The sequence below is a fragment of the Arvicanthis niloticus genome, chromosome 12 (genome assembly GCF_011762505.2).
Source record: "Arvicanthis niloticus isolate mArvNil1 chromosome 12, mArvNil1.pat.X, whole genome shotgun sequence".
NCBI lineage: Eukaryota > Metazoa > Chordata > Mammalia > Rodentia > Muridae > Arvicanthis > Arvicanthis niloticus.
Window position 1 is genome coordinate 77,548,646 of NC_047669.1, and position 25,036 is coordinate 77,573,681.

General features: G+C 45.6%; 1 protein-coding gene across 1 annotated transcript; it reads left to right on the forward strand.

The window, feature by feature from the left end:
- Window positions 1-2,281: 2,281 nt before the first annotated feature.
- Window positions 2,282-25,036, forward strand: Sh3bgr (SH3 domain binding glutamate rich protein). Its single transcript, XM_034515191.2, has 8 exons — window positions 2,282-2,486; window positions 7,492-7,677; window positions 12,752-12,832; window positions 15,780-15,854; window positions 16,572-16,655; window positions 19,908-19,952; window positions 20,243-20,360; window positions 24,627-25,036. Exons 1-7 carry the CDS (start codon window positions 2,442-2,444, stop codon window positions 20,327-20,329), a joined length of 603 nt encoding a protein of 200 aa, XP_034371082.1. The 5' UTR covers window positions 2,282-2,441; the 3' UTR covers window positions 20,330-20,360; window positions 24,627-25,036.

Consider the following 25,036-nt stretch of genomic DNA (forward strand, 5'->3'; position numbering starts at 1 on the left):
ATAAGCACACGCAGGGGAACACAGCTGAAGACACTTTACCACATGCACCATGCAGCTGGGCTCACTAAACAGCAAAACAAGATATGTGGGATAAACAAGATGTTTATCAGCGTGTGCTTCAGCTGTTGCAGGCTGTTGAAAAACAAGTCTCTTATCAGGGTATATGGCTCGAGATGGCTGCAAAGTTGATAGCCTCGAGTTCTACTAGAAGTCGGCTCCCAACACCCCGGATGCTACAATTTGGGTATGCCAGGCAAGATGGGCTCACTGGCAATAGTGGTGAGACTGTTTCTGGGGTGACCTAGTCCTTCTGATGGGATTTGACACATGCTTCACAGGAAGGCGTTCAGTCCTGTGCCTAGGGAAGTCATGGGCCTTAGGGGAGAAATGCCTGATGTTGTCAATCTGCCTTCTAAATTATTTATGTTTGTTTCTATGAATTTATGTTACCCCAAGTTAAATTTTGACTTGTGAATTAGTTGACCTTGAGCTGTATTCTAGGGAGTGTTCTTTCTCATCATAACACCCACCTGGGGACAGGGACCAGGCTTCAGGATCTCTGAGACACTGGTGTGAAAAGCAGGTGCTGGAACCAAAGAGGTCCCACCCTGCTCCAGAACATCAGCCTCTCTCCTCTGTGATGAATAGCAGGGAAAGGAGGGGGTCTGGTACCAGAAGGAGGTAAATGCTCACAGAGCTTCCTAAGTGATGGGTCTTTGCGCCTAATGCATTGGGAACTGATTTCTCAATCAGTGTGTTTGTGCATTCATGTGTATACATGTGTGTACATGTGTGTCCGTGTGTATGTGTATTGTGTGTATAGGTATACATGTGTGTGTGTCTTTGTGTATTCATGTTTATACATGTGTGTATGTGTGTGTGCATGTGTGTCTTAGTGTATGTGTGTATATGTACATGTGTGTGTGTCTGTATCTGAGTGTATATATGTGTGTATGCATGTGTATGTGTGCATGTGTGTATTCATGTGTATGTGTCTCTATGTGTATGAATGTGTAGTGTTTTTATTGTGTGTATATGTATGCATGTCTGTGTGTATGAGTGTGTATGTGTGTGTTTTGCTTTTTTCTTTTTACTATGAAGTTCTAGGGATGGAACTCAGGGAGGTGTTCAGACTTGGAGGCAAGTGCCTTTATCCACTGAGCCGCCGTTGGCCTTGCTTTGAAACCCTCAGAAGAGTCTGGGCTCCTAACATTTGAGCTTCTTTACTGTTGGGAGCCGACTTTAGTAGAAAGCGGCTAGATCAACTTTGCAGCCATCTGGAACCATATACCCTGATGAAAGACTTGGTTGTCAAAAGCCTATAACAGCTGAAGCACACTCTGGTAAGTATATTGTTTATCCCACATAGCTTGTTTTGCTGTTTAGTGACCTCAGCTGTATGGTGCACGTGGTAAAGTGTTTTCACCTGTGTTCTCCTGCTTGTGTATATAAATACCTCAGAATTCCCTTCAATAGGAGGGGAGACTTGAGAAAATAGAAGAGACATGAGAAAATAGAAGAGAGACTGAATCACACCCTGTCTTGTCTCCATTCTTTGCATCTCTTGCCCCAAGGAGCCACACTCTCTCTTGACCAGAGCACTTAGCCCCAAAAGTGTTGAGGCAGAATGTGGGCCTCAACACTTTACTAGTTTCTTTACTCTAATTTTTAAAGTGCAGTTCAAATAACCTATATAAATAAGATGCATTAGAACTTGTTATAAACATGCCGCAAGGCCTTTAATAAAATAGGGGAGAATATTTCTAGGTACAGTCATCCGCAGCCACCAGCTCTGAAGTGTCAGTGAACTTTTACAGCACCCAACAGCTGGTGGAGGGAGAAGCATGAAACAGGCCACTCACAGAGGAATCTCTGTTGTGCGACAGTTCATTGGGTTTTGAAATAACCCTCTAGAAAACTTTAAAGCAGGAAGCCGTGCCTTATTTAAATGGCCACTGCGGCTCAGTCTCCACAGCTCTATTGGTTGTCCAAAGCCCAGCGAATCCAGCCTCGTCCTGGATAAGGTGCGTTTTTCTGGGCTTTTCCCTAGTCTCCAGACTACTCCTTTTCCACACCCCACAGTTTCCCAGCCCCGCCTCTTCTTCCTAGGCACCTCTCCATGGTTCTGTGATTGGTGCGCTCCCGAGCTCTCAGCCTGGCCTTTTAGGGACTGTTGTTAGGCCTTTAAAGTGATAAGGGAAAGGGTCCAGTGGCCGCTTTTATCAGCCAATCATTTTCTTGACATCCCAAACGGAGGGGGAAGCCCAGAATGCCTCTCCGTTACTCTTTAGCCTCTTGGTTGGAGGGGAGGGTTGGGAGCAGAGGCTTGGATCACCGCCAGCGCGGACCTGGCACCTGCTCCTCCAGCGTCACTGCGGGATTTGTCCAGAGACTTCCCTAGCAGGGGTGTGTTAGGGGGAGTCCTCTTTCCGACTGTCGAAATGGTTATCAAAGTGTTTGTTGCCACATCTTCTGGGTCCATAGCGGTAGGTGTCTGGGGCTCTGTGGGCTTTATTCCTATGTGATTTTTCTGGATAACTCCTCGTTGGAGGAGCGGTTATGCCCTGGCTGTGGCCTTGAATGCTGTTTTTGTTTTTGCGTGGGAGTCAACTGCACAACTGCCGGTGAGCATGAGTGCCCTTCGCTTTTTGCCTCTGTCTTCGCGATGTTGGAAACAGTTTGTGAAGTGTGTAATCTGGCAGGTGGGCGTGAAAGGTGACAGGAAGATGGAGTGTTTCATGCTCTTTTTAACCTGTGCTTTGTATGCTGTGGGTAGTGCTGTGTGGTATTGGCCATTTGGAGTGTGTGTGTGTGTTTTACCATTCCTTCTGTGAGATGCAGGCTAAAACTTGGAGACAAATGATGGGCCAGGGAGAGCTCAATTAGATCGCCCAAACGACCTGGGGGCACAATACCTCCTATATTTGAAATAGCTGGAAGCATTTTGAAGATAGTAGGCGTGATGTTATTATTTGTAGCAAATGATGTCACAATGACAGCAGCAAATCCATCTGAGGCCACAGTTTTAAATGCTGTCAGAAGTGAGGGCACCCAGAGTGTGAGCAAAAAGCCCAGCTCCATACAAAGGCCTAGCCTGGATCGCTTGAGACCACCTACCCTCTGATTCCGGGCTCCATTCTGTGCGGTGTAGACCTGCCGGTGGAAGAAATAAGAGCGACTTAGAGACTCAGTTCTGGGAATGAATTGTAGGAGACTGGCTTCAGGTGGACTCTAGTATCTGTCTGGAGGAGGTTTTGGCCAGTATTTTAGCAGAACTGAGGAAGGCTGTGGGAGGAAAACAGTCTATTAATCCCAAGAGGTAGAGACTAGAGAGGGGGCTGTTTCCTTTTATAGCCGATTCCTACAGGGTCTCAGGTTGCCTGGAATTCTGGCAATCACTCTGTAGAGATGTTTCCAGGCCATGGCTTAGTACCAGTCCCAACCACAGTTTGCAGAGGGTCACCACTCCAAAACCCTGGACATTCAGGAGGGTTTCCAGAGAAGGCAGGCAGAAAAGAGTTTGGCAATTCCACCTGCTGGATCATGATGGTTTCTGTGGTTCTATTGGTTCTGTAGGACATAGACTAACTCAGATTTGGAAATAGAATGATGTGTCACATGACCCCGAGCTGATGCCCTGGGCTAGGAGAAAAAGAGGCGCACACAGCTTGAGTGGAGAATTCCAGTGACAGAGATTGCAAATGTAGACCTTTTGTGGCTGTTGGTGACTGTGGACTTGGCTTTGACAGGTATACATAGTGAGCATATCCATGTGGGTTCACACCTGGGGCCTCACACTTGTGTAAGCATGCTACCTTACCATGGTGCTGCATCCTGGGAGTTCATGCTTGGGTGTTTTAGATTGGAAATCATTTTTCAAGGAGAGTCGCTTTGGGGGGCCAGTTTTGAAGTGAGTCTTAAATGATAGGCTCAGTGTTGAAAACTTTACACAGTTATTTACTTATTTTTAGTTTTAGGTACATGTATAAAATAAGTCATTTATTAAGTATATAATATAAACTATATTATAAAGTATATTAAGTATATATATTAAGTATATAGCATATATTAAGTATAATATAAAATAAAATAAGTCATTTACTTATTTTTAGTTTTAGGTACATGTATGTTTGTATACCACTTGTATGCCTGATGCACAGAGAGGTCAGAAGAGGTGTCAGATCCCCTGGGACTGGAGTAACAGATGGTTATGAACCACTACCACATGGGTGCTGGGAATTAAAACCAGGTCCTCTGCAAGAGCAGCCAGTGCTCTCAACTGCTGAGCCATCTCTCCAGCCTAAGTCTTTTATCTGTTCTGTATGGCTGTTTGTATTCTTCAGACAACGGAAATAAATCCATGGATTTCTTTGGTTTGTTTATTGTCCTGCATTCTTGAAGTCTGGCAGTCTGTTTTGGTTCTGGTTAGGGGGTGCTGTTGGGTGTCGTCTCCATTCACTCAGGACCTGGGAGTAGCTGAGTTAATTGTGACTCCCTAGATGAATATTTCAGTGGCATTTGTAACCATGTGACCTTGGAGGAGGTATTTCTCCTTGCGAAGCCTCAATTTCCTTGTCTGTAAAATGAGGATAAGAATAGTGTTCACCTCATAGCTTGGTCATGAGGACTTCTGAGATACCACACTCAGGTGCCCAGCACCGTGCCAGGGCCTGCCCAGGCGCTGGAAAGTTTTACGATTATTAATTATAGTCACTGGCAGCTGTTTGTTAATGCTATAATGTTAGTTGCCATTTTAATTTCTGTTAGCCACCATGAATTGATTATATTATCTACGATATATCTTTATGAGCATTATGGTCACTGTCATTATTAGTTACTGAGGCTTTTAGCAACTATTTTTAGTAGAACTAAGGCTATGGTCATTACATATTAGAAGAACTGTCTAAAACCACATAAGTGGAAGAGTTTCTTCCATAAAGAATAAGGACATGCCAGATGGTGGTGGCACACCTGGGAAGCAGAGGTAGAGGCAGAGGCAGGTGGATCTCTGTGAGTTCGAGGCCAGCCTGGTCTACAGAACAAGTCCCAGGACAGCCAGTGTTACATGGAGAAACCCTGTCTCAAAACACCAACCCCTCTAAAAAAAAAAGAATGAAAACTCAGCACCCTACATCTTTCCGCTGAGTGTTCAGGAATGAGGAATTTCACCCAACAGCTTCTTGACAGGAAAAACCGTGCAGCGTCTGCTTGCGCCTCAGCTGCATATGTGTTGGTGGTCTGTGTTTGTTGTCTGAAAGACCACAGGTTTAGAAAATGAGTTCTGGGCCAACAAAAACCGGCCAACAATCTCATCGACAGGACCTGAATGTATGAATCAGCCCCATTTTAACAATCGCATTCAAAGATCTGGCCACACTGTACCATGTTCAGGAGGGCTTTGGCCTAAGAGGATGTGGAAGGCAGGAGAAGGTAGGTTTCTTCTCATACAGCTCTCTTCTCTAGAAGGCTGCTTCTGCAGTGGGGTAGCAGGATAAAGAGGAGAGAGAGGAGAGTCTTTACTGTTGTCCAGGTGTTCAATCCCCTGCAGTGGCTACTCTGAAGGCAGAGTGTCATAGGAACTTCCAGGTTTCTCAGTCCACTAAATTGATGGAATAAATGTGATGGGAAAAGTGGGACTCTGTGTGAGTGTATTTGTTAGTGACCATGTGTGAACATGTATGTGTATGCATGTGCATGTATGCACATGTCTAAACACACATGCAGAGGCCAGAGGAGGGTGTCCGGTGCCCTGCTTTATCATTATCCACCTTGTTCACTTGAGACAGGATCTCTCACTGAGCTTGGGACTATGCTAGCAGCTTGTAGGCCCCACAATCCTCCTATCTCTGCTCTCCACAGATTGCAATTACAGGTGTGCATGTGTTGACCAGATTGTGGTTACAGGTGTGCATGCAGATTGTGGTTACAGGTGCACACGTGGCAACACCCAGATTGTGATTACAGGTGTGCATGTGGCGACCGCCAGAATTTTACACAGATTCTTGTATCTGAATTCATGTCTGTGCAGCAAGCACTCATGTGTTGAGGTTTCTCTTCACTCTTACAAAATATTTTGTCTTCTTCTCCATCCCTAAAAAATTTGTTTGGTCTGGGTGTCAGTCTTGGAAAATCCACCAAATTCAATGGAAAACTCACTGTTGTTACTCTAAAATACCGATCAGAACATGTATCTGGCAAACCAGGCACGATGGCACAGTTGCAATCCCAGTGCTCAGGAGGCTGAAGCAGGAAAAACATAGGTTTGAGGGCATCCTGGGCTACATAGCTAGTTCTAAGCCAACTTGGACTGTGTAGTGAGACCCTGTCTCAAGTAAAACAAAACCCTGCTTGATGGCGTGGCCAGCCTAACTGGGTGCTGGTGCCCGGCAGTGCGGGCTCCCTGCTGTCACTCAGAACTCACTACCATGCTCATCTCATTCACTCGTCACGAACTCGAACACCACAGAGCAAGATGTCGGTGTCTGTTTTGGAGATGAGGGAATTGAAGCCGTAAGACCTGTGCACAGAGTGTCCTTGGAGCTAGGACACAAATGTCATCTACAACTCCGATCCAGCGGGCTTCACCCTACAGTATGGTGACCTCAGTTGGAAAGTCTCCTCACTGTACCAGACAATAAACAAGAGGTGTTAAGTGAAGAGCTGGGAGAGGCGTGGCTGTAGATTCCCAGACACGCTGGAGTGGCCAATAATTGCTGGGTGACTTCAGGACAGAGACAGAGCTTACTTGTGGGCAAGTGCCACGGGATAGAGAAGGAGCTCTTTTAACCTCCACTGTGTGAGCGTGAGTTCAGACCTGCAGACCCGTTCCTTAGGAAACAGCAGGCCCCTTGGCATCCTGAGGATAGAGAAGGGACCCTGGGGAAGATGTGAAGTGAGTCTGGAGGAGATCTGTGGGGTGCCACGTGCTCCCCTCTTCCTGTCATAAAGGGGAAGAGTCCTCTGAGGGCTGATGCTGCATACATGGGGGCAGCTCGGAGGCAGCTCGGAGGCTACCCGAACAGCTCTTTGGGAGGAGCAAGGTCCTACCGAGGCATGGGATGGGTGAGAGGGTGGGGGACCCATCAGAGAGAAAAGGCACTGCCCCCTCCTTCCTCCTCTGGGCTTGACTTTAGGACCCTTTCTTCTCTCAAGCTCCCAGGACAGGACTCCCTCACTTGTACCAGTCTGGGCTAAGGAGAGTGTTTTAAGTGGCCCTTGGTGAGTCCAAGAGCAAACAGATTTCTTGTTTTCTTTCTGGGGGGCAGATGCTGAGAACCTAGTATAGTATCAGCACCCACTTGTGCACCATGCCCCTTCGCCTCTCTGCCGATCCCTTCTGATGGGAAGGTGTGGTTTTCGTTTTATTTGTGCTGTAGAGTATAGCCAAAGGAAAGTTCCGAAGCTGTGTAGACGTCAACAAAGCATGCTTCAAAAGTGGCTATAACATGATACAGTACATTAATGATTGCTTTTTTCTCTGCTCTTAACCAGATTAGGAAAAAACAGCAAGAAGTGGTGGGCTTTTTGGAAGCCAATAAAATAGACTTTAAGGAGCTAGACATAGCTGGTGATGAAGACAACAGGAAGTGGATGAGAGAGAACGTTCCTGGGGAGAAGAAACCTCAGAATGGGATTCCTTTACCTCCTCAGATCTTCAATGAAGAGCAGTATTGTGGGGTGAGTATTCAGGGTTGTGGCAAATTCCTCTGTGCGTTCATAAGAATTAACTAATTGGTTAATGTGTGCAGTTTGTATGTGTGTGTGCCCATGTGTAAGTGTGTGTGTGTGTGTAGGCCAGGGGTTGACACTGGGTATCGTTTTCAATCACCTTCTGTTTTGTTTTTTGAGGCAGGGTCTGTCACTGACCTGGAGCTCACTGACTCAGTGATGGGCCTGGCAGAGGTGTCTCTGCACACTTCCCAGCACTGCATTCACACACACAGAGAGATACACAGACACACACATACATATACACATACAGACATGCACACATACATGCACAGACACACAGACACACAGACACACACAGGCACACACACCAAATGCATACATATACACACACAGAGACACATACATACATACATACATACAGACACACACATACAGACACACATACAGGCATGCGCATGTACATGCACATACACACATATACACAGATACACACACAGACACACACACATATGCCACTCTCTTTGCTTCTACACAAGTGCTGGTGACCTGAACTCAGGGCCTTGTGCTTGCCTGGTAGACACTTTATCAACAAGACTCATTTTGTCAGCTCCTGTTTGTCAGAAACCATTTAAGGCAGATTAGTTTAGAGACGTTGCTTGTTCATAAATCCACATTTAAGAGTTAGAAGAGGGTGAAGTCAGTGGAATGATGGTTCAGAGGATTCGAAGGTGTTTTAGGTCCTTTTTGGAAGAATAGAGGTTACTTGTACTTTAGGTAGAAAGGGATTGATTCCAGTTAGCATGATGAAGTGAATACTCAGCAGACACATGATAAGTTCTTAAAGACCGGCTAGCAGATGTGTAGTCTTACACCAGAAACAAGATGAATTTGTTCAAGCTTACCCAGTTAGTTTAAATGTGTTCTGGGCATTTTGATAATAATAGAAGTTTTATTTATATTTAAATTTTAAAATCTCATTTAAATTTATTTGTGTGCCTGTGTGTGCGTGTGTGTGTGTGCAAGCCATGGCACATGGGTGTGGAAGCCAGAGGAAAATTTTGGGAGTTAGTTCTTTTTCTTCCATAGGTTCTGGGGGTTGAGCTCATGTTATACTTGGCAGACCTTACACACTGGCCTGATGACTTGATTTTAAGCCCTTTACAGTTCATTTCAGCATGAAGCCACCGTCTCTGAGTTTACAGGTGTGGCTTAGTAAAACCAGTCACTGAAAGAAACATTGAAAGATCAGTGGACTCTCAGTAGGAGAAGTGGTTGTACCATACCAGTCATTCTTCCTATGGGGTTGAGGGATGCTGTCTGGCAGAGGGAGTCATCTGGTGTGAGCTGCATCAGAGAGCTGATCCAGTGCAGAATGTGCTGCATTCCTTCCCCTGTCATGAGAGCTGTCTGTGCTTTTTGTCTGAACCACCTGCCTTCAAGCAGACGCAGGCTAAAGCTGCTGCCATCACTCTCAGCAGCAAGGTTTCATCAGAACACACCAGCCGAATGCTCAGAACCAAAATCATACAAGCTACACGGCCCAGCGTTCTGTGTGTGTGTGTGTGTGTGTGAGAGAGAGAGAGAGAGTGTGTGTGTGTGTGTATGTGTGGTGTGTGTGTTCTTGAGTGGATGTGGTTGGCTCTCCTGCATATGGAAGTCAGAGGACAACCTTGGCTTTTTCTCCTCATCCCCTTCCACCTTACTTTCTTGAGATGGGGTCTCTTATTGAAATGGAACTTGCCCACGCCAAGCTGGCTGGCTGGTAGGTGTCAGGGATCCACCTGCTTCTGTCTCCTCGGTGCTGAGGTCATTGGTGTGCACTGCCATTCTTAGATTTTTAAAATTTTTATTTATTTATTTATTTATTTATTTACATGGGCTCTGGGGATAGAACTCTGAAGTGGAAACTCAAGGGTTCTCTGGAAAGTGGGTTGGTTGGATGGTGTTTTGCTGGGGCAAAACATGAAGGAATGTTTCATTAAAGTGGACACAGGTGTGAAAGGCTTGTGAAAGACTTGTGAAGGAATGTTTCCCTGAAGCAGACACAGGAGAGAGGATGTTCTGCTAAAGCAAGCATGTGAAAGGGCATGTGATGAGAGATTTTTTGCTAATGACACGCATGTATTGGTCTGCCTTATATTGTGTAGTTGAGCTGTATTTGTCGGGATGCCATAGAGAGAAATGCGGACACACCAAAAACTTCTGGTGGCGTCCTGCAGTTTGTTGGCGCCTCCAAGGACTCAGGCTGATTGGACGCATGTGCTGAGGAAAGGGCATGTGGAGGACACGTGATGGTTGGAGGGTATAATTAGGACCTGAGTGACAGGGAGAGAGCTTGGCCTGCTGGTACAGCTAGCTGTGTAACATTTGTGGGTCTCTCGTCTTTGCTGATCTTTGCTTCTCTGAGAGAGGCACAGCTGAGAACTTCCCCTGTGTTTCTGTTGGTCCCTCTTGATGATTGGAGCCCAGGCTGAGGCGTGGCTGTCTCTGATAGGTCATGTCACCACTGTTCCTAACCCGACTCTACTGAACTGGACTGCTGGTGTATCAGTGAGGTGTTTGTGAGTGGACGGAGCTGCCTCTACCAGATAACGTGTGAACTGAACTGCTGATTTCCAGACAACACAGACAGGAGTTGCTACAAAGAAGCTTTCTAAATAGGCCCACTCCCCCTCCCATCCTTTCTTTCCCACTACCTCTGGTGGGTGGTAGGCTTCAAGAAGGTTCAAAGCATTTAACAACCATTACTAAAAATAGGACTTGAAAAAATGAAGTTACAGAACTCGGATCCCATGCCTGCCAGGCAAGCACTTTATTGGCAGATCATCCTCTCCAGACTCACTGTCTGCTCTTTAACACAAAGGTTTTTGAGCCTCTGACTTGAAGTGTGAATTATTGCTTGTTAGGGGCTTAGCTTGCTTGCTTTGAGCTCCTCTAGTAAACTGCCACAGACTTTGTGGCTTAAAATAACAGACATTTATTCTCTCACAGTTCCAGAGGCCATGATGGTGCCGGTGAATGCTCGGAACTTTCTGGAAGCTCTTAAGGAGAGCCTGTGCCATTCCCTTCTCTTGGTTGCTCAGGATAGCCCTTGGCTTGTTAGAAGTATCATCCAGATGTGGCCTCTGGGGCTCTCCCTGTGTATACCAGTGTCTCCAGAGGGCCTTCCTGTAAGGATAACAGTCATTGAAAAGGACTCACTCTAATTTTAGTATGCCCTTTTAACAGGTACAGCTGCAAATATCTTACTTCCAAATAAGGTCACTCTCTGAGGTTGCAAGTGGACAGGGCCTCGTGTGAGATGCACTTGAAGCGACTGCACGAATCCACAAGGCCAGATGAGCTTCTTTAGGGGCTTAGCTAACAGTCCTATGGGTGAGGGAGTGCTTTCAGCTTGTGTCCTCAGTTCGTGTTGTGGGGAAGTATGGTCAATTTCAAGTCCCCTTGAACTGTACTTGGGGCTCCCCAAAGTGTAGAGAGAACTTCCTCTGCGAAGAAAGTCGTCCTCCATCCACTGAGGTGGCTAGTGTAAGATGCTCACTGGCAAGCCAGGCAACCCGAGCTCTAGTCTTGGGTCCCATTGCTCCCAGCAGTTGTCTGCTGACCTCCACACATGCACTGTGGCATGTGCACCACCCACCCAGTAAACATATGTAATCAACTAATAAAAGACCAGAGAACCTATTCTTCTCTACTCTCCTCCCACCTGTCTTGTGCAGGGTAATGCCAGAGGGAGCCGTGGTGGCAAGGAATTTTTTCTGTGTGGTGTGTGCATGGTGTATATGTGTGTGTGCATGGTCTGTGTGTGTGGTATGTGTTTGTGTGTGTTTGGTATGTGTTGTGTGAATGGTGAATGTGTGGTATATGCGCATGGTGTGTACGTGTGGGTGCATGGTGTGTGTGTGGTGTGTGTGCATGGTCTGTGTGTGTGGTATGTGTTTGTGTGTGTTTGGTATGTGTTGTGTGAATGGTAAATGTGGTATATGTGCATGGTGTGTATGTGTGGGTGCATGGTGTGTGTGTGGTGTATGTGCATGGTATGTATGTGTGGTGTGTGTGTATGTGGTATGAGTACATGGTGCATATGTGTGTGTATGACATGTATATGTGTGTGGTGTGCGTGATGTGTGTGTGTGTGACTGTGTATATGAGTGTGTGGTGTGTGTGTATGGTGTATAGGTGTGTGTGTATGTGTAGTGTGTGTCTTCTTGAGTGGATGTGGTTGGGTCTCCTGCATATGGAAGTCAGAGGACAACCTTGGCTTTTTCTCCTCATCCCCTTCCACCTTACTTTCTTGAGATGGGGTCTCTTATTGGCATGGAACTTGCCCAGGCTAACCTGGCTTGGTGGTAGGTGCCAGGGACAAGCAGTAGGTATCTCTACACCAGGAGGTGGGGTCATCAGGTGCTTGGGAGTCCTGAGCATCTGCTGTGCAGAGCAGAGGAGGATGTCCAGAGATCTATGGCAATCAACTATCAGAGAAAGGCAACCCCAGGTGGGAATCCAGGTACAGTATTCCCTGCTTAAGAGAGAATCACTGTTGGAAGTAGCAGACATGTCTCTTGATGACAAGTTGAACTGATCTGGGGTGACTGTCACCTGAGGACTGTGGCAGCCTGGGCTTGGGAACAAACAAATAAGGCTTGACCATTAGTATCTTTATAATGTAGATGTGAGTGTCCCTGGTACTCAGGGAAGTAGAAGAGGACAGAATACAAACCCAGCAGGGGAGGGAAAGGCTGTCAGCATCTTGTCATTCCAGGCACCGTGCACCTGCCTCTGATCACATCTTTCCAGGTTGTGTGTACTCGCCCCTGATATCATCCCTCCCTCTGCAGCCTTTCCTTTGTCTCTTGCATGTATTTGTGTGTTCTTAAGCTATGTAGGTACAATGACAAGGTATAAAACAAACATAAAATTAACGGCTTTACTTTATGGCTGTATGGCTTAGCTATCAGTTGACAAAGCAAACTGAGAGGACGCTTTGTTCTTGATGACTGATAGAAAGGAACTGGGCTTGTGGCTTGTTCTAGATCCCAAGTGTATAATGGGTTTAAATATTCTCTTTCTTTGCTTCAAGGATTTTGACTCTTTCTTCTCTGCAAAAGAAGAGAATATTATTTATTCATTCCTTGGTCTGGCTCCCCCTCCTGGATCAAAGGTAAGCTTGGATGCCCTGTGTGGTTTGGTACAGGTTATAATAACAAGATAGAACTGGCAAACATCAGTGGTCATCAGTGAAACTCTAAGACAACATGATTTTTAGTTTTTGACTTACAGAATGCTTCAGAATTTACATGTCTCCCTTCTGTGGTGGGTACTCAGCTTATCTCTATACCATTCTGATGCATATGTGTTTGTGTGTATACCTGTGCATATGTGGATGTGTGTGCATGAGTGTGTGTGATGTTTGTGTGCATTTGTGTGTGTATCTGACAAACTGACAGAAGCCGTCACGTTTGATGACAAATTAAAACAAGAACCATGTGTGAAATGAGAAAATTTGCTCCCTCACTGTGGCACAGTAAACAAAAAACTGAGTCAATAAAAATGTTTACATAATTATCTGTAAAATCATCAAATTTATTTTTTGAAGAACTCACAAGCAGGACTCCTAATTAGTAAGGCTTAATTAATTAATTATTAATTAATTAATAATGGTGAAATGTTGATATAATGTATATGCATATTCAGATACATAATATGTCATGACTAACAAACCAGACTCGGCACATCTGGGAAGGGCCTGAAACGTCTACATTTTGAAAAATAATATGGAGTAGGTGGTGGAACCCCAATTTGAAAAAAAATCTTCCTAAAATGTGCTACATCAAAATTAAAGAAATACATGGCTATGTCACTTGAAACAAATAACAGAAGTTATGATCACTAACCTATAGTTCTTTATTGTCTGATAACAGATAAAACTCTTGTTTTAAAAATAAGTTTTATTAGTAAGATAGTGTTGCGGCATGCCTTTAATCCCAGAACTTGGGAGGTAGAAAAAGGTGGATCTCTGAGTTCCAGAAAAGCCAAAGCTACACAGAGAAACCCTGTCTCAAGAAGACTCGGCCATTTTTAATAAATAATAATTAATACATTAAAAAATAAATTCTATTTATGATTATTGTTTGTGTACAAAATTGTGAGTGCATGCATGTCACAAATGCATGCACATTTGTACACACACACACACACACACACACACACAAGCACATACATACAAGTGCCTTGTGGTTGCTGAAAGACAACTTTGTGGAATTGGTTCTCTTCTCCCTTTGTATGGGCTTCAGGGATCAAATTCAGGTTTCCACCTATGTTTGGTAAATGCTATTTTTTTTCACCCGTTGACCCCTCTCACTGGCCCCATACAATTCTCTTTAATTAAAAAAATGTGTATGAGTGTTTTCCCTGCATATATACCTGTGCACCATGTGTGCATCTGGTGCCCTTGGAGGCCAGAAGAGGGTATCAAATCCCTGGGGGCTAGAGTTACAGATGGTTGTGAGCCACCATGTAGGTGCTGGACTGGAAATTGAACCCATATTCTCTCTCTTTTTTTTCTTTTTCGTCTTTTTTTTTTTTTTTTTTCGTTTTTTTTTTTTTTGTTTGTTTGTTTGTTTTTATGAGACAGGGTTTCTCTGTGTAGCCCTGGCTGTCCTGGAACTCACTCTGTAGATCAGGCTGGCCTCGAACTCAGAAATCCACCTGCCTCTGCCTCCCAAGTGCTGGGAGCAAATTTTTTTTTTTTTCCTGGAACTCACTGACACAGAGAGACTAGGCTGGACTTGAACTCAGAAATCTCAGAAATCCGACTGCGTCCGCCTCCCACGCACTGGCATTAGAGCAGTGCGCCACCACACACTCGCAGCAGTGAGGGCTCTTAACTACCAAGCCATCTCTTCAGATCATCCATAAAATTCTTCTGTGTTTCATTTTAGCAAGTATCAATGGACAGTATCCAACTATAGTGAAGCTGGAGTTCTGCCCTAGTTAGCAGAGACAGATAATCAATGTTACATACATGTTGACAGAGACGATACTAGAGCTCCACATCTGCAGTCACACTGCTACAATGTGGCTATTCCATGTCAGTATCAGTGCATCCTGGTGGTTACTGTCCTCAGGGAGTCACCTCAGGATAGCATAACGGACTCTACAGCAGCACCAATATCAAGACTGCTGTCATGGATTTTTCTCTTAGGAAAAATATTTGTTTAGTGAATAAGACACAAGTGATATCTCAAGCTTTGGGTTTGTTTTGAGACAAGTGCTCACTGTGTAGATTAGGCTGACTTTGAACTCACAATTTTCTACTTGAAACTGCCCCAGTACCAGGGGCCAACCCTCTGAGATAATGTGATTTACAGCCCAAAGTAACTTATGATGACATGTTTTGATACTGTTTCTGTAATGGTGATCAGCATGTAACAAATGTCAAAATATTTAAATGAATGCCAGTCACCTGAGGAAGGGACCACCACCCTACCAAGTTCAGGTGCTTTGAGTGAAAGGCCTATGAGAGGTTGGATCAGAAGACTTAGAGGAGACATGTCCAGGGGACTGTTGAAGTAGGGATTTGAGCTTCTAAAGATGTTCTGGAATTCTCCAGTTTGAAAGATAAGCAACAAAGACAACAAACAGCACTGAATGTTACATTGTAGTTCAGGTCACACAGAGAGAAGCACATAACAAGAGATAAAAGACAAAGGAGTAGAATGGGAGAAAGGCCAGACCCAGACACAACAGATCTGCTGCATGCGTAGCAGGAGTTCTAGGACCCCAGAGGTCAGACACAAGAGATCTGTGTGCAAGAGTTCTGGAAAGAGGGAAGCACCTGGGAAGGAAGGACACTGATGCTGGTGGATGAGTTTCTCACATCCTCCTGCAGCCAGTGGGGAGTGTCTGAGAGTCAGACACTATGAAGAGTCCCGGGAAGGTGGACATAAAAAGGCTTGTACTGAGGAAGGAAACCTCTAGGTGGGCCCCACTGTTGTGTGTTGAATAAAATGAAGGCTAAAAATAAGAATAATTCAGTTAGTTAAAAGATACAGAAGAGAGCCATGTCCTCAAGAGAATTTTCAAGTGTTTTCAACTATTTGGTGTAGGTGACAAAGTCTGAGGAAGCATCTTCCCTTCCCAATGGAGATGTAGCAGGAGAGGCAGAGGGTGCAGAGGCAGAGGTAAGGCCTGGTGCTACCAGTGTCCTCAGGGTGGCTGATGGTCCTGACATTTCTTTATTTTTTGTCTACCTATGTATCTATGTCTGTTTGTCTGTCTATCTATCTTCTACATCTATCTTATCTAACTCATCTTCTATCTGTCTGCCTGTCTATCATCATCTATCAATCATCTGTCTCTATCAATCATCTATATCTTCCAATCAATTGATCAGTCTATCTGTTATCTATCAATCATCTATGAGTTATCTCTCTATCATCTATATAATCTATCATCTATTCTGTGTCTGTGTATCATCTACCTAACATCATCATTATCTATTGAGTCTTTTATCATCCATCCATCTACCCATCCATCCATCCTCCCACCTGCCATCCATTTATCCATCCATCCATCCATCCATCCATCCATCATCCAGTTTACTTGTTAATCTGTCTACCTTATTCATTTATGTCCATCCGTCTATGCACCTGTCACCTTTACTGGCTTTAAACTCAGTTCCCCGCACTCAGCACTTTATGGCTGCAGCATGCATGCAGTCAGTCTGTTAGCAGTTTGGGGGTGTTGGGGAGCTTGTGTTGGCATCTAAATGACCTTGTGCAGAGGAGGTCTCTGCTGGTGTCACTTATGTGCCCTGGTGGAAATGAGAGGCATGGCTTACCCTTTGACTTGAGAGCTTACTGAAGGTCAGTGATGCCTTAAGTTTCTTTTCTAAACAGGGAACAGAGAAGGCCGAGGAAAGTGGAGAAACTGAGGCACAGAAAGAGGGCAGTGAAGACACTGGTGAATCCCAAGAGAAGAAGGTGAGTGCTTGCTCTATTCACAGTAGTCTCTCTGCACCTTTTCCATTGCTGAGCTCCTGGAAGGTGCTGGGAATTGTGCCGTGTGCTGGGTCACGGCTTTGAGAAAGATCGCAGATGCTGAAAGCTTAGCTGTGAGGAACCAGCTATTCATCCCTGCTTTACTGCTGTGGTCCAGGTGTGAGAGGGCCAGAGGGAGGACCCTGAGCCAGGCTTGGTGGAGAACAATCAGTGTAGGCCTCAGTGATCATCATGTGTTCACAGATAAATCATATTCATGTTCCTGTCAGACAAGGGTGTCTTATTCCTTGGTCTTCAATGACTACTAACCCTGCATATAGCTTCCCATGAGCCTCCTGGGGAAAAAGAGCCAGGGAATTCACATGCTGTTGAAACAGCAACAGGAACTTGAGGACTGAAGCCCAGCACTGGGAAAGGAACTCACTGAATTCAGCATCCAGGGGACCAACAGGTCCCAGGGAGTCTGAGGCATGCATGGGATCTGATCCTAAAGAGATTTGCTGTTCAAGGACAGTCAGATGATCAACGATGTGTGGGATTCTCTAAGCACCAGAGCAGTGGGTGTGGGGACCACTTGCAGAACTTGGGAATTTGGCTGACAAGACATAGGGGTGGTGTTGGCTGCCCAGCAGTCTTGTGGGTTGGGGTGGGCTGCAGGCCCCAGGGTGAGCCTCCTGACTGGAGAATGTCAATAGGGACATCATGAGAGCTTTACAAAATGGTGGAATTATCACAACTGGCTCATGTTTGTGTTGGCTCTTATCAAGGTAAAGTTACCTTACGGAAACAGTCAAAATATTTTGAGTCGTGTTGGTTGCCAGCTGGTTCTACTCATCTGAAAACCCAAAGCCCCGGGCTCAGTGATAATGGTTGGGGTCTCATCACACAGAAGTGTCTTTTTAAAAGCCAGTGTGGATGTAGCTCCAAAATAGTTGCAGGCCTAAGTCTGGGCTAAGGGCCTGAGACTCAGGGGACACCCCAGTGCTCTCTCTCTCCTGCTAGTTCTAGTGCCAGCTGCTCTTTCAGGCCACACTGGCAGGCTCCAGCATCCATGTCTGACACTCGTCACTACAGACACCTGTCCTTGGTACTGTCCCAGTGCCGTGTCAGTGCCCTGAGTCTTGGCTGAGTTCCCAACAGAAAATAGCTGTTGTGGCAGGTCTGAGACTTCTCATTGCCCATGTTTGCCCCTGGTGGCTCCTGTGGAAGACTGAACAGCAGCATCACATGGATAATATGACACTCACAGTGCCGGTTCCCACCCAGTCTGCACCTGGCTTCCTTGACCTGGCAATTGCAATCTTTATAAGTCTATGTGATTATTTTCTAGCCACAAAATCCAGTTCAAGTATTTTGTATAGTTGACTTTTTAACAGCTGCCTGGTTCAGAAACTGTCTAATTCTGTGAGTGTATGTTGGGAAGCTTTTAAAATTAGGATATTGTACCTCAACCTAAGAAGGATTGGAGGCAGGAGTGGCATTTGTTAAACATTCATATATTCATTTCACATTCATTCAATTCACATTTTATCAGTCGATTGAGTGATCACCCCATGCCAGACAGAACTTCAGTGACTGGAGGGAGCCATGGGAGGCAGAATCCTGCCCTGACAGGAAGCCTGCTCTCTGAGAGCTGCGACAGACATCTCCAGGGCCCTTGAAGTTACTTCTGGGGACATTTCTATAAGAACACTGAGTGGGTGACTGTTTCTATTTAGTACATATTCCAAGGAATTGGGTCAGTTTAAGTACCAATAAGGAGTGTCCAGTCCCTCTCCTGTTACCAACAGTTACCTAAGGTTGAGACCAGCAGTTGCTGTGGTACCAACCCCACCCCGTGCCCTCCAAGCACCATTTTTAATGACACCTTGTTTCACTTGGATTTAGGAAAATATAAGACCCTATAGAATTGATAATTCCATGCTGTATATGATGGATTTTAATCTGTTGACATGAGATTAGGAAGAAAACGAATGTTTTTTGAGAGGCAGAGAGTAGGTATCAGGCCTCATCTGTTCTTGCTCCTGGACATGTGTTTATTGAGTTTACATCTTGGCTCCACCAGTGTCAGAATCCTAGAGATCCTGATAATCAATAAGGGACAGATCACACCCCCAGGGAGCACACAGGACAGAAAGATGGACACCTCAGTGATGGCTGTGGTAGCCAGTCTGAGGGCCTGTAATTCAGTCTTCTGGGTTTGGAAATGTCTTCCCTGCAAACCTTATTTTGAGTGGCTGCTGATGTAAAAAAGGACTTCATGGGATTCAGTTTGGCTGAAGGGGGAGGGAGGAGTTGGGAAGGGGGAGGGATAGGCAGGGGCCAGACAGCTTTTAGCCATTGTTTTAAACAATAAAGAAGATGTTGCAGGTTTGAGAACTGCCTCTGGGATTCCCAAAGTGTGAGCACCTTTGGGTGTGGGGAACAAAGGCTCTTTAAAAGGTCCTTTAAAGGTTTCTGGGGATAGCTTGGAACGGGAGAAGGTACCATTCCTTATGACCCAGCCTGTGGTCTGGGAGCCACGAAGGCAAAAGGGGGTTAAATAAGAGACTAAAGTCATCCTGGAGTCTGGGCCTCAGGGAGATGCACCTGCCTCAGCAGCACAAGGGAGGGACTGCAGGTCCATGGCTGGCTATTGCTGCGGCTCTAACTGAAGAGAGGCAGGCTGTCGGGCGATGGCAAGGTTTTAAGGTCTGTAGACAGCAGCCATGCCAAGGCCATGGGTTTGAATAATAAATGAGGGGATATGAAAGAAGAGAAGGGGGAAATGAAGTCATTATAATCTCAACATTATTTAAAAATGATTATCATTGTGCCATGGCGCACGTATAGAGGTCAGAAGACAACCCCGTGTGGACGGTTCTCTGTTCCACCTTTATGTGGGGTACGAGGATTGAACTCAGCTCATCCGGCTTGTACAGCAAGCTCTTCACCCACGGAGCCGCCTCGCCTCGCCTCGCTGGCCAGTGGCTTTTAGGAACAGGTTTCCAGCTGAAGTAAAGGCACGCTTAAAGGGATATAAAGGCAGAAGTGACATTTTGTTTTGTTGTTCTTTAAAAACTTAGCTGCTTGCATCTCTGAACTGCGTGTTGTTAGGTCACCATGGCCACATGTCTCATGCGGTGGGAATACGTGATGTTCTACTCGTGCGACAAGGTTCTATGTTATTATAGCTTGTTTATCTTAAAAATTCAATGTAAGTCTTACTCCATTTTTTTTCTTTGTGGACCTAAGGAGGAAGAAGAGGGACCTAAGGAAGAAGGAGAGACAACAGAAGAGGTAGGGTCTTCCATCTTTAATGATTTCAATAGCCGAGTGAAAACATTTGCTGATGACACTGATGTAGCTTTTGCTACATTCCTCTCATGTGTATTTGTGGTGGTGGTGTGTATGTTTATGTTTGTGTGTGTGTGTGCATGTGGCAGCTGAACACCAATGTCAGATGTCTTCAGCCACTCCCCACTGTCTTTCATGTGACAGGTGTCATGAGAGCCCTTAGCTCTGGCTTGGTATGTTGTTCCCATTGGTGCTTATACTTCTGAATAATGACGTGGCTTTGTATAAACTAGACGGAAGAGGCGACAGAGGGAGGAGCAGAGGGAGAAGCTGAAGAAGAGGAACCCGAGGAAGAGGCAGGAGAAGGGGAAGATTCTTAGGCCTTTCAGGCTTGTGCTTCAACTTTCCCAGGTTAGTTCCTGTGTGTCCTGTGTGTCCTGTCACAGGTGTACCTCTCCTGCCCAGCTCTGTGCACTGCAGGCTTCAGCATCTGCCATGTCCATGGCTTGGCACTAGGGCATGATGGGAAAGGAATGAAGAAGGGTTAGTGTGCACATACTTCCTCCTCTACATGATCTTTATTTAAGAGCTGGCACAGAAGCAGCTCTCGGTGTGGTCTGTCGTGACGCCTTTACGAGCCAGCACGCTTGCATGTCCACAGCATGACTGATTTCATTACTGATGGTGCTGACTGCAAACCTCATCTGAAAGTCACCGAGCTAGCTACTGCTTCATAAGAGACAACTGCTGCTGCTGTACATGTCAACTAGGGACTGCACAGTCTGTCTTCACTTCTTAATATCAGCTGAATGCTTGTGTGGACACACTGTGGACCAGGAACACTTGTGTGGACACACTGTGGACAAGGAACACTTGTGTGGACACACTGTAGACCAGGAACACTTGTGTGGACACACTGTGGACCAGGAACACTTGTGTGGACACACTGTGGACCAGGAACACTTGTGTGGACACACTGTGGACCAGGAACACTTGTGTGGACACACTGTAGACCAGGAACACTTGTGTGGACACACTGTGGACCAGGAACACTTGTGTGGACACACTGTGGACCAGGAACACTTGTGTGGACACACTGTGGACAAGGAACACTTGTGTGGACACACTGTAGACCAGGAACACTTGTGTGGACACACTGTGGACCAGGAACACTTGTGTGGACATACTGTGGACCAGGAACACTTGTGTGGACACACTGTAGACCAGAAACACTTGTGTGGACACACTCCAGGAACACTTGTGTGGACACACTGTGGACTAGATACACTTGTTTGGACACACTGTGGACTAGATACACTTGTGTGGACACACTGTGGACTAGATACACTTGTATGGACACACTGTGGACTAGATATACTTATGTGGACACACTGTGGATTAGATACACTTGTGTGGACACACTTTACCAGAAACACTTGTATGGACACACTGTGCACTAGATACACTTGTGTGGACACACTGTGGACTAGATACACTTGTGTGGACACACTGTTTACCAGGAACACTTACGTGGACACACTGTGTACTAGATACACTTGTGTGGACACACTGTGGACTAGATACACTTGTGTGGACATACTGTGAACTAGATACACTTGTGTGGACATACTGTGGATCAAGAACACTTTTGTGGACACACTGTGGGTCAGGAACACTGTGGACACACTGTGTACTAGATATACTTGTGTGGACACACTGTGGATCAGGAACACTTGTGTGGACACACTGTGTACTAGATACACTTGTGTGGACACACTGTGGACTAGATACACCTGTGTGGACACACTGTGGGTCAGGAACACTGTGTGGACACACCAGACTAGGAGACATTTGGAAGCTTTTGCTTCCTTGTTTTAAATGTCTGTTGGGGATAAAACAGTAATTATGTAATTCTCTACAGGTAGGTAAGTACCACATGATTATATTAATGGGATAATGGCAGTATACAGTAACAGGGAATATGAAGGGCGTGGTGGGATCCTCAGGTATCAGAGGCTAAGTGAAAACCCTAGAGATCACTTTGTGCTGTGAAAGCAGCTGGCTTCCTGAGACAGGAGGACAACACATTTGCAAAAAGGAGTCACTGTTCTCATCTTTGTGACCCACTCTGAGGCAGCAGGTCTTTTAGTGAGCATCCTTACAGTTTTTCTGCCATGGCTTTAAAAAAAATTGAAGTGTTTTAGTCTCTCTCCTGTCTATATCACTCCTGTACTAAAAGAGATGAGCCTGACTTCCTACTACAGCCATGAGAATGGCTGAGGAGGACACAGCAAGAGATACATACTCCAGCACACAGTAGGGCATCAGCAAGGGCCTGTGATGAGACTTGGTGATGAAAAGGGTTCATGTAGAGATGGAAAAAGAACTCCTTGGCACTCTGAAGTTGCTTAAGGAACAGCTGTGTACTGAAGAAGAAGGCAGACAACAGACCAGGTGGGGGTCTGCCATCTTGAATGGTTGGCTTAATCAGCTGAGTGATAACATTTGCTGGTGTCACCAGTAGAGCCTTTGCTACATTCCTGTGTGTGTGTGTGTGTGTGTGTGTGTGTGTGTGTGTGTGTGTACAGAGTGAACATTCTGTCTCAACATTATCATGGACAAGAAGCCAATATCAAAAAGGTTAGTATGTTCTTAGGACATCTTGAAGCTGGTGGGAATGGCTATCACAGTTTGTTATCGGACCATAAGAGTATAATCTTCCATTTATATTACACAGGACTTGATGTCTCCCCCTAACCCCCATGTTTCTTTTATGTTGTTGATACACATCAGTGCCACCTGGCCACAGACCTCTACTTTGTTTTGTTGTTTGTTTTCTTGAGATAGGGTTTGTCTCTATTGCCCTGGCTGTCCCAGAGCTTACTCTGTAGACCAGGCTGGCATTGAACCTCAGAGATCCACCTGCCTTTGTCTCCTGAGTGCTGGGATTAAAGGCAAGCACCACCACCACCACCACCACTGCCACCACCACCTAGTTACAAACCTCTACTTTAAGATCAACTGTCTGTCAGATTTTGGTAACGGCTCCATTGTTAAGGAATGAACTTGGACTCATATTTGAGAATTTTATAAAATTCCATCTGGAGAACTTGTGAAAAATGCAAAAATTATTAATACTTATCATCAATCTAGGAGCAAAGCAAATTGCCACAGAGGCAGAGAGCCACAGGGCCACAGGACCACAGGGCCACAGAGCCACAGGTCACAGAGCCACAGAGGCAGAGAGCCACAGGGCCACAGGGTCACAGAGTCATAGAACCACAGAATCACAGGGCCACAGAGCCACAGAACCACATGGCTACAGAGCCACAGGGCCACAGAGTCACAGGGCCACAGGACCACAGGACCACAGGACCACAGGACCACAGGACCACAGGGCCACAGAGCCATAGGGCCACAGGTAGCCTCCCAAGTACTGCAAATCCATTGGTACTCATGCCACTTGCAGAGTTCCTTAAAAACTACGCAGTTCTGATGAGATGACCATGAAATCCTGAATATGAAATGGCACTATGGAGGGAGAAGCCTTAGTGTGTGGTCATTGTCCAGGTTCAATTCCAGAGTTAAAATGAAAGCAGTGTAGCACTGTGCAGAGCATCTGGTGTGTTTCCCTGAGGGATTTAGGTCAGAATCCAGCTTGAAGTAATCTGTTTCAAACTCTGAACACCAGGATGTGAAGGAGTGAACCAGGCAGCACCTCAGATTTCACCCTTGATTCCTACTTTCTTCAACTGTGTCACGGCTGATAGCAGGATCCATGTCCCTGGGAACCATTCAGCTTCCAGGAGCAAGCCTGTCTCCGTGCTGGGAGACTTCACACTCACTCAGGTTGAAGACACAACCTGCTGGAGAACATAGCAGTGAACAGAGCTGTGAAGACACTCTCCTGTCCAGTCTAGTGTTAGAATCCAAACCATGCTTGAGTCTGAGAGCAATAGTGCACAGCATTCAGATTCTGATTTGTTGTTTGTTTTTTGTCTTTTGATACAGAATCTCATTCAGTCACCCTGGCTGGCCTTGAACTCATGAACTCACAGAAATCCTCCTGCTTCTGGGATGGCACAGTGGCACATGCCCAGCACAGCATTCAGAATTGAATTCCTCTATGTCCTGAGGCTGGACAGATGGCTCAGTGGTTAAGAGTACTTGCTGCTCTTACAGAGTATTCAAGTTTGGTTCCTAACACCTAAACTGCCTGTGACTCAAGTTCCAAAGGATCCTATGCCCTCCTGTGGCATCTATGGGCACCCTCACATACACATGTACACATGTGCATAAACATACAAAAGTAACAAACAAATAAACAACACTGCTTCTCAATGCACACCATTCAACACTGCTTTCTAATGGAGCCTTGCACTGTTGAAATTACCACTCAGAGACTCGGTTGAAGATGCAACTGCTCTGCCTTCCACTAACAAATAGTTGGGAAGCTATAGAGACTTTGCCTTTCTTCTGGTGTTTGGTATATGTTAGATCTGACAGCCAGGACAAACCTGGCTTGGTTCTCATGAAGGAACTTTATTTTCTCTTCTTTACTTGGGGCCACAAATGGTAAAATGTGGCCCTGCCTTCCTGGTTTGTGTGTTGGATAGTGAAGATTGCAGTGAGCACTCTGTCTTTAACAGTCTTCTCACGATATTTCCTTCCTTTTAGAATATCCGAGCCGCGAAGCCACATTTGAACTCTGTCTTCTCCGTTAACTCAACGAAATACTTGGCTGGAAGCCAGCGCTCTTCCCTCAGCATACCTGGGTTCACCGAGGACTCGTGCTCTCTGAAATAGCTAGGTGTGTGTGTATCTTTATCTCACTGTGTCAGCATGAGGCTGAATGTGAAGACTGCACACATACTGTGCCTACAGATTTTTGGTCTTTGCTTAATTTTTGTTTCTTTGCTATGCACAAGTAGACCTTCTTGTTAATACTCTGCAAACAGGATCTTGAGGCATAGTTTCTCTCTGTGATGCGGCAGGAGGATTTCTTTGTGTACTGCTTGTTTTAGGTTCGGCTTTCAAGACAATACACTTCCCAGAGAGCAATCATAAATAAAGATTGATAGCAAGAA

What these genes read in the sequence shown, in the direction of transcription:
- Sh3bgr (XM_034515191.2), top strand. Translation starts at nt 2,442, where the DNA reads ATGGTTATCAAAGTGTTTGTTGCCACATCTTCTGGGTCCATAGCG. An exon ending in CAGAGGGTGCAGAGGCAGAG is followed by an intron (nt 15,855 to 16,571) that starts GTAAGGCCTGGT and finishes TTTTCTAAACAG; the next exon opens with GGAACAGAGAAGGCCGAGGA. An exon ending in GTGAATCCCAAGAGAAGAAG is followed by an intron (nt 16,656 to 19,907) that starts GTGAGTGCTTGC and finishes TGTGGACCTAAG; the next exon opens with GAGGAAGAAGAGGGACCTAA.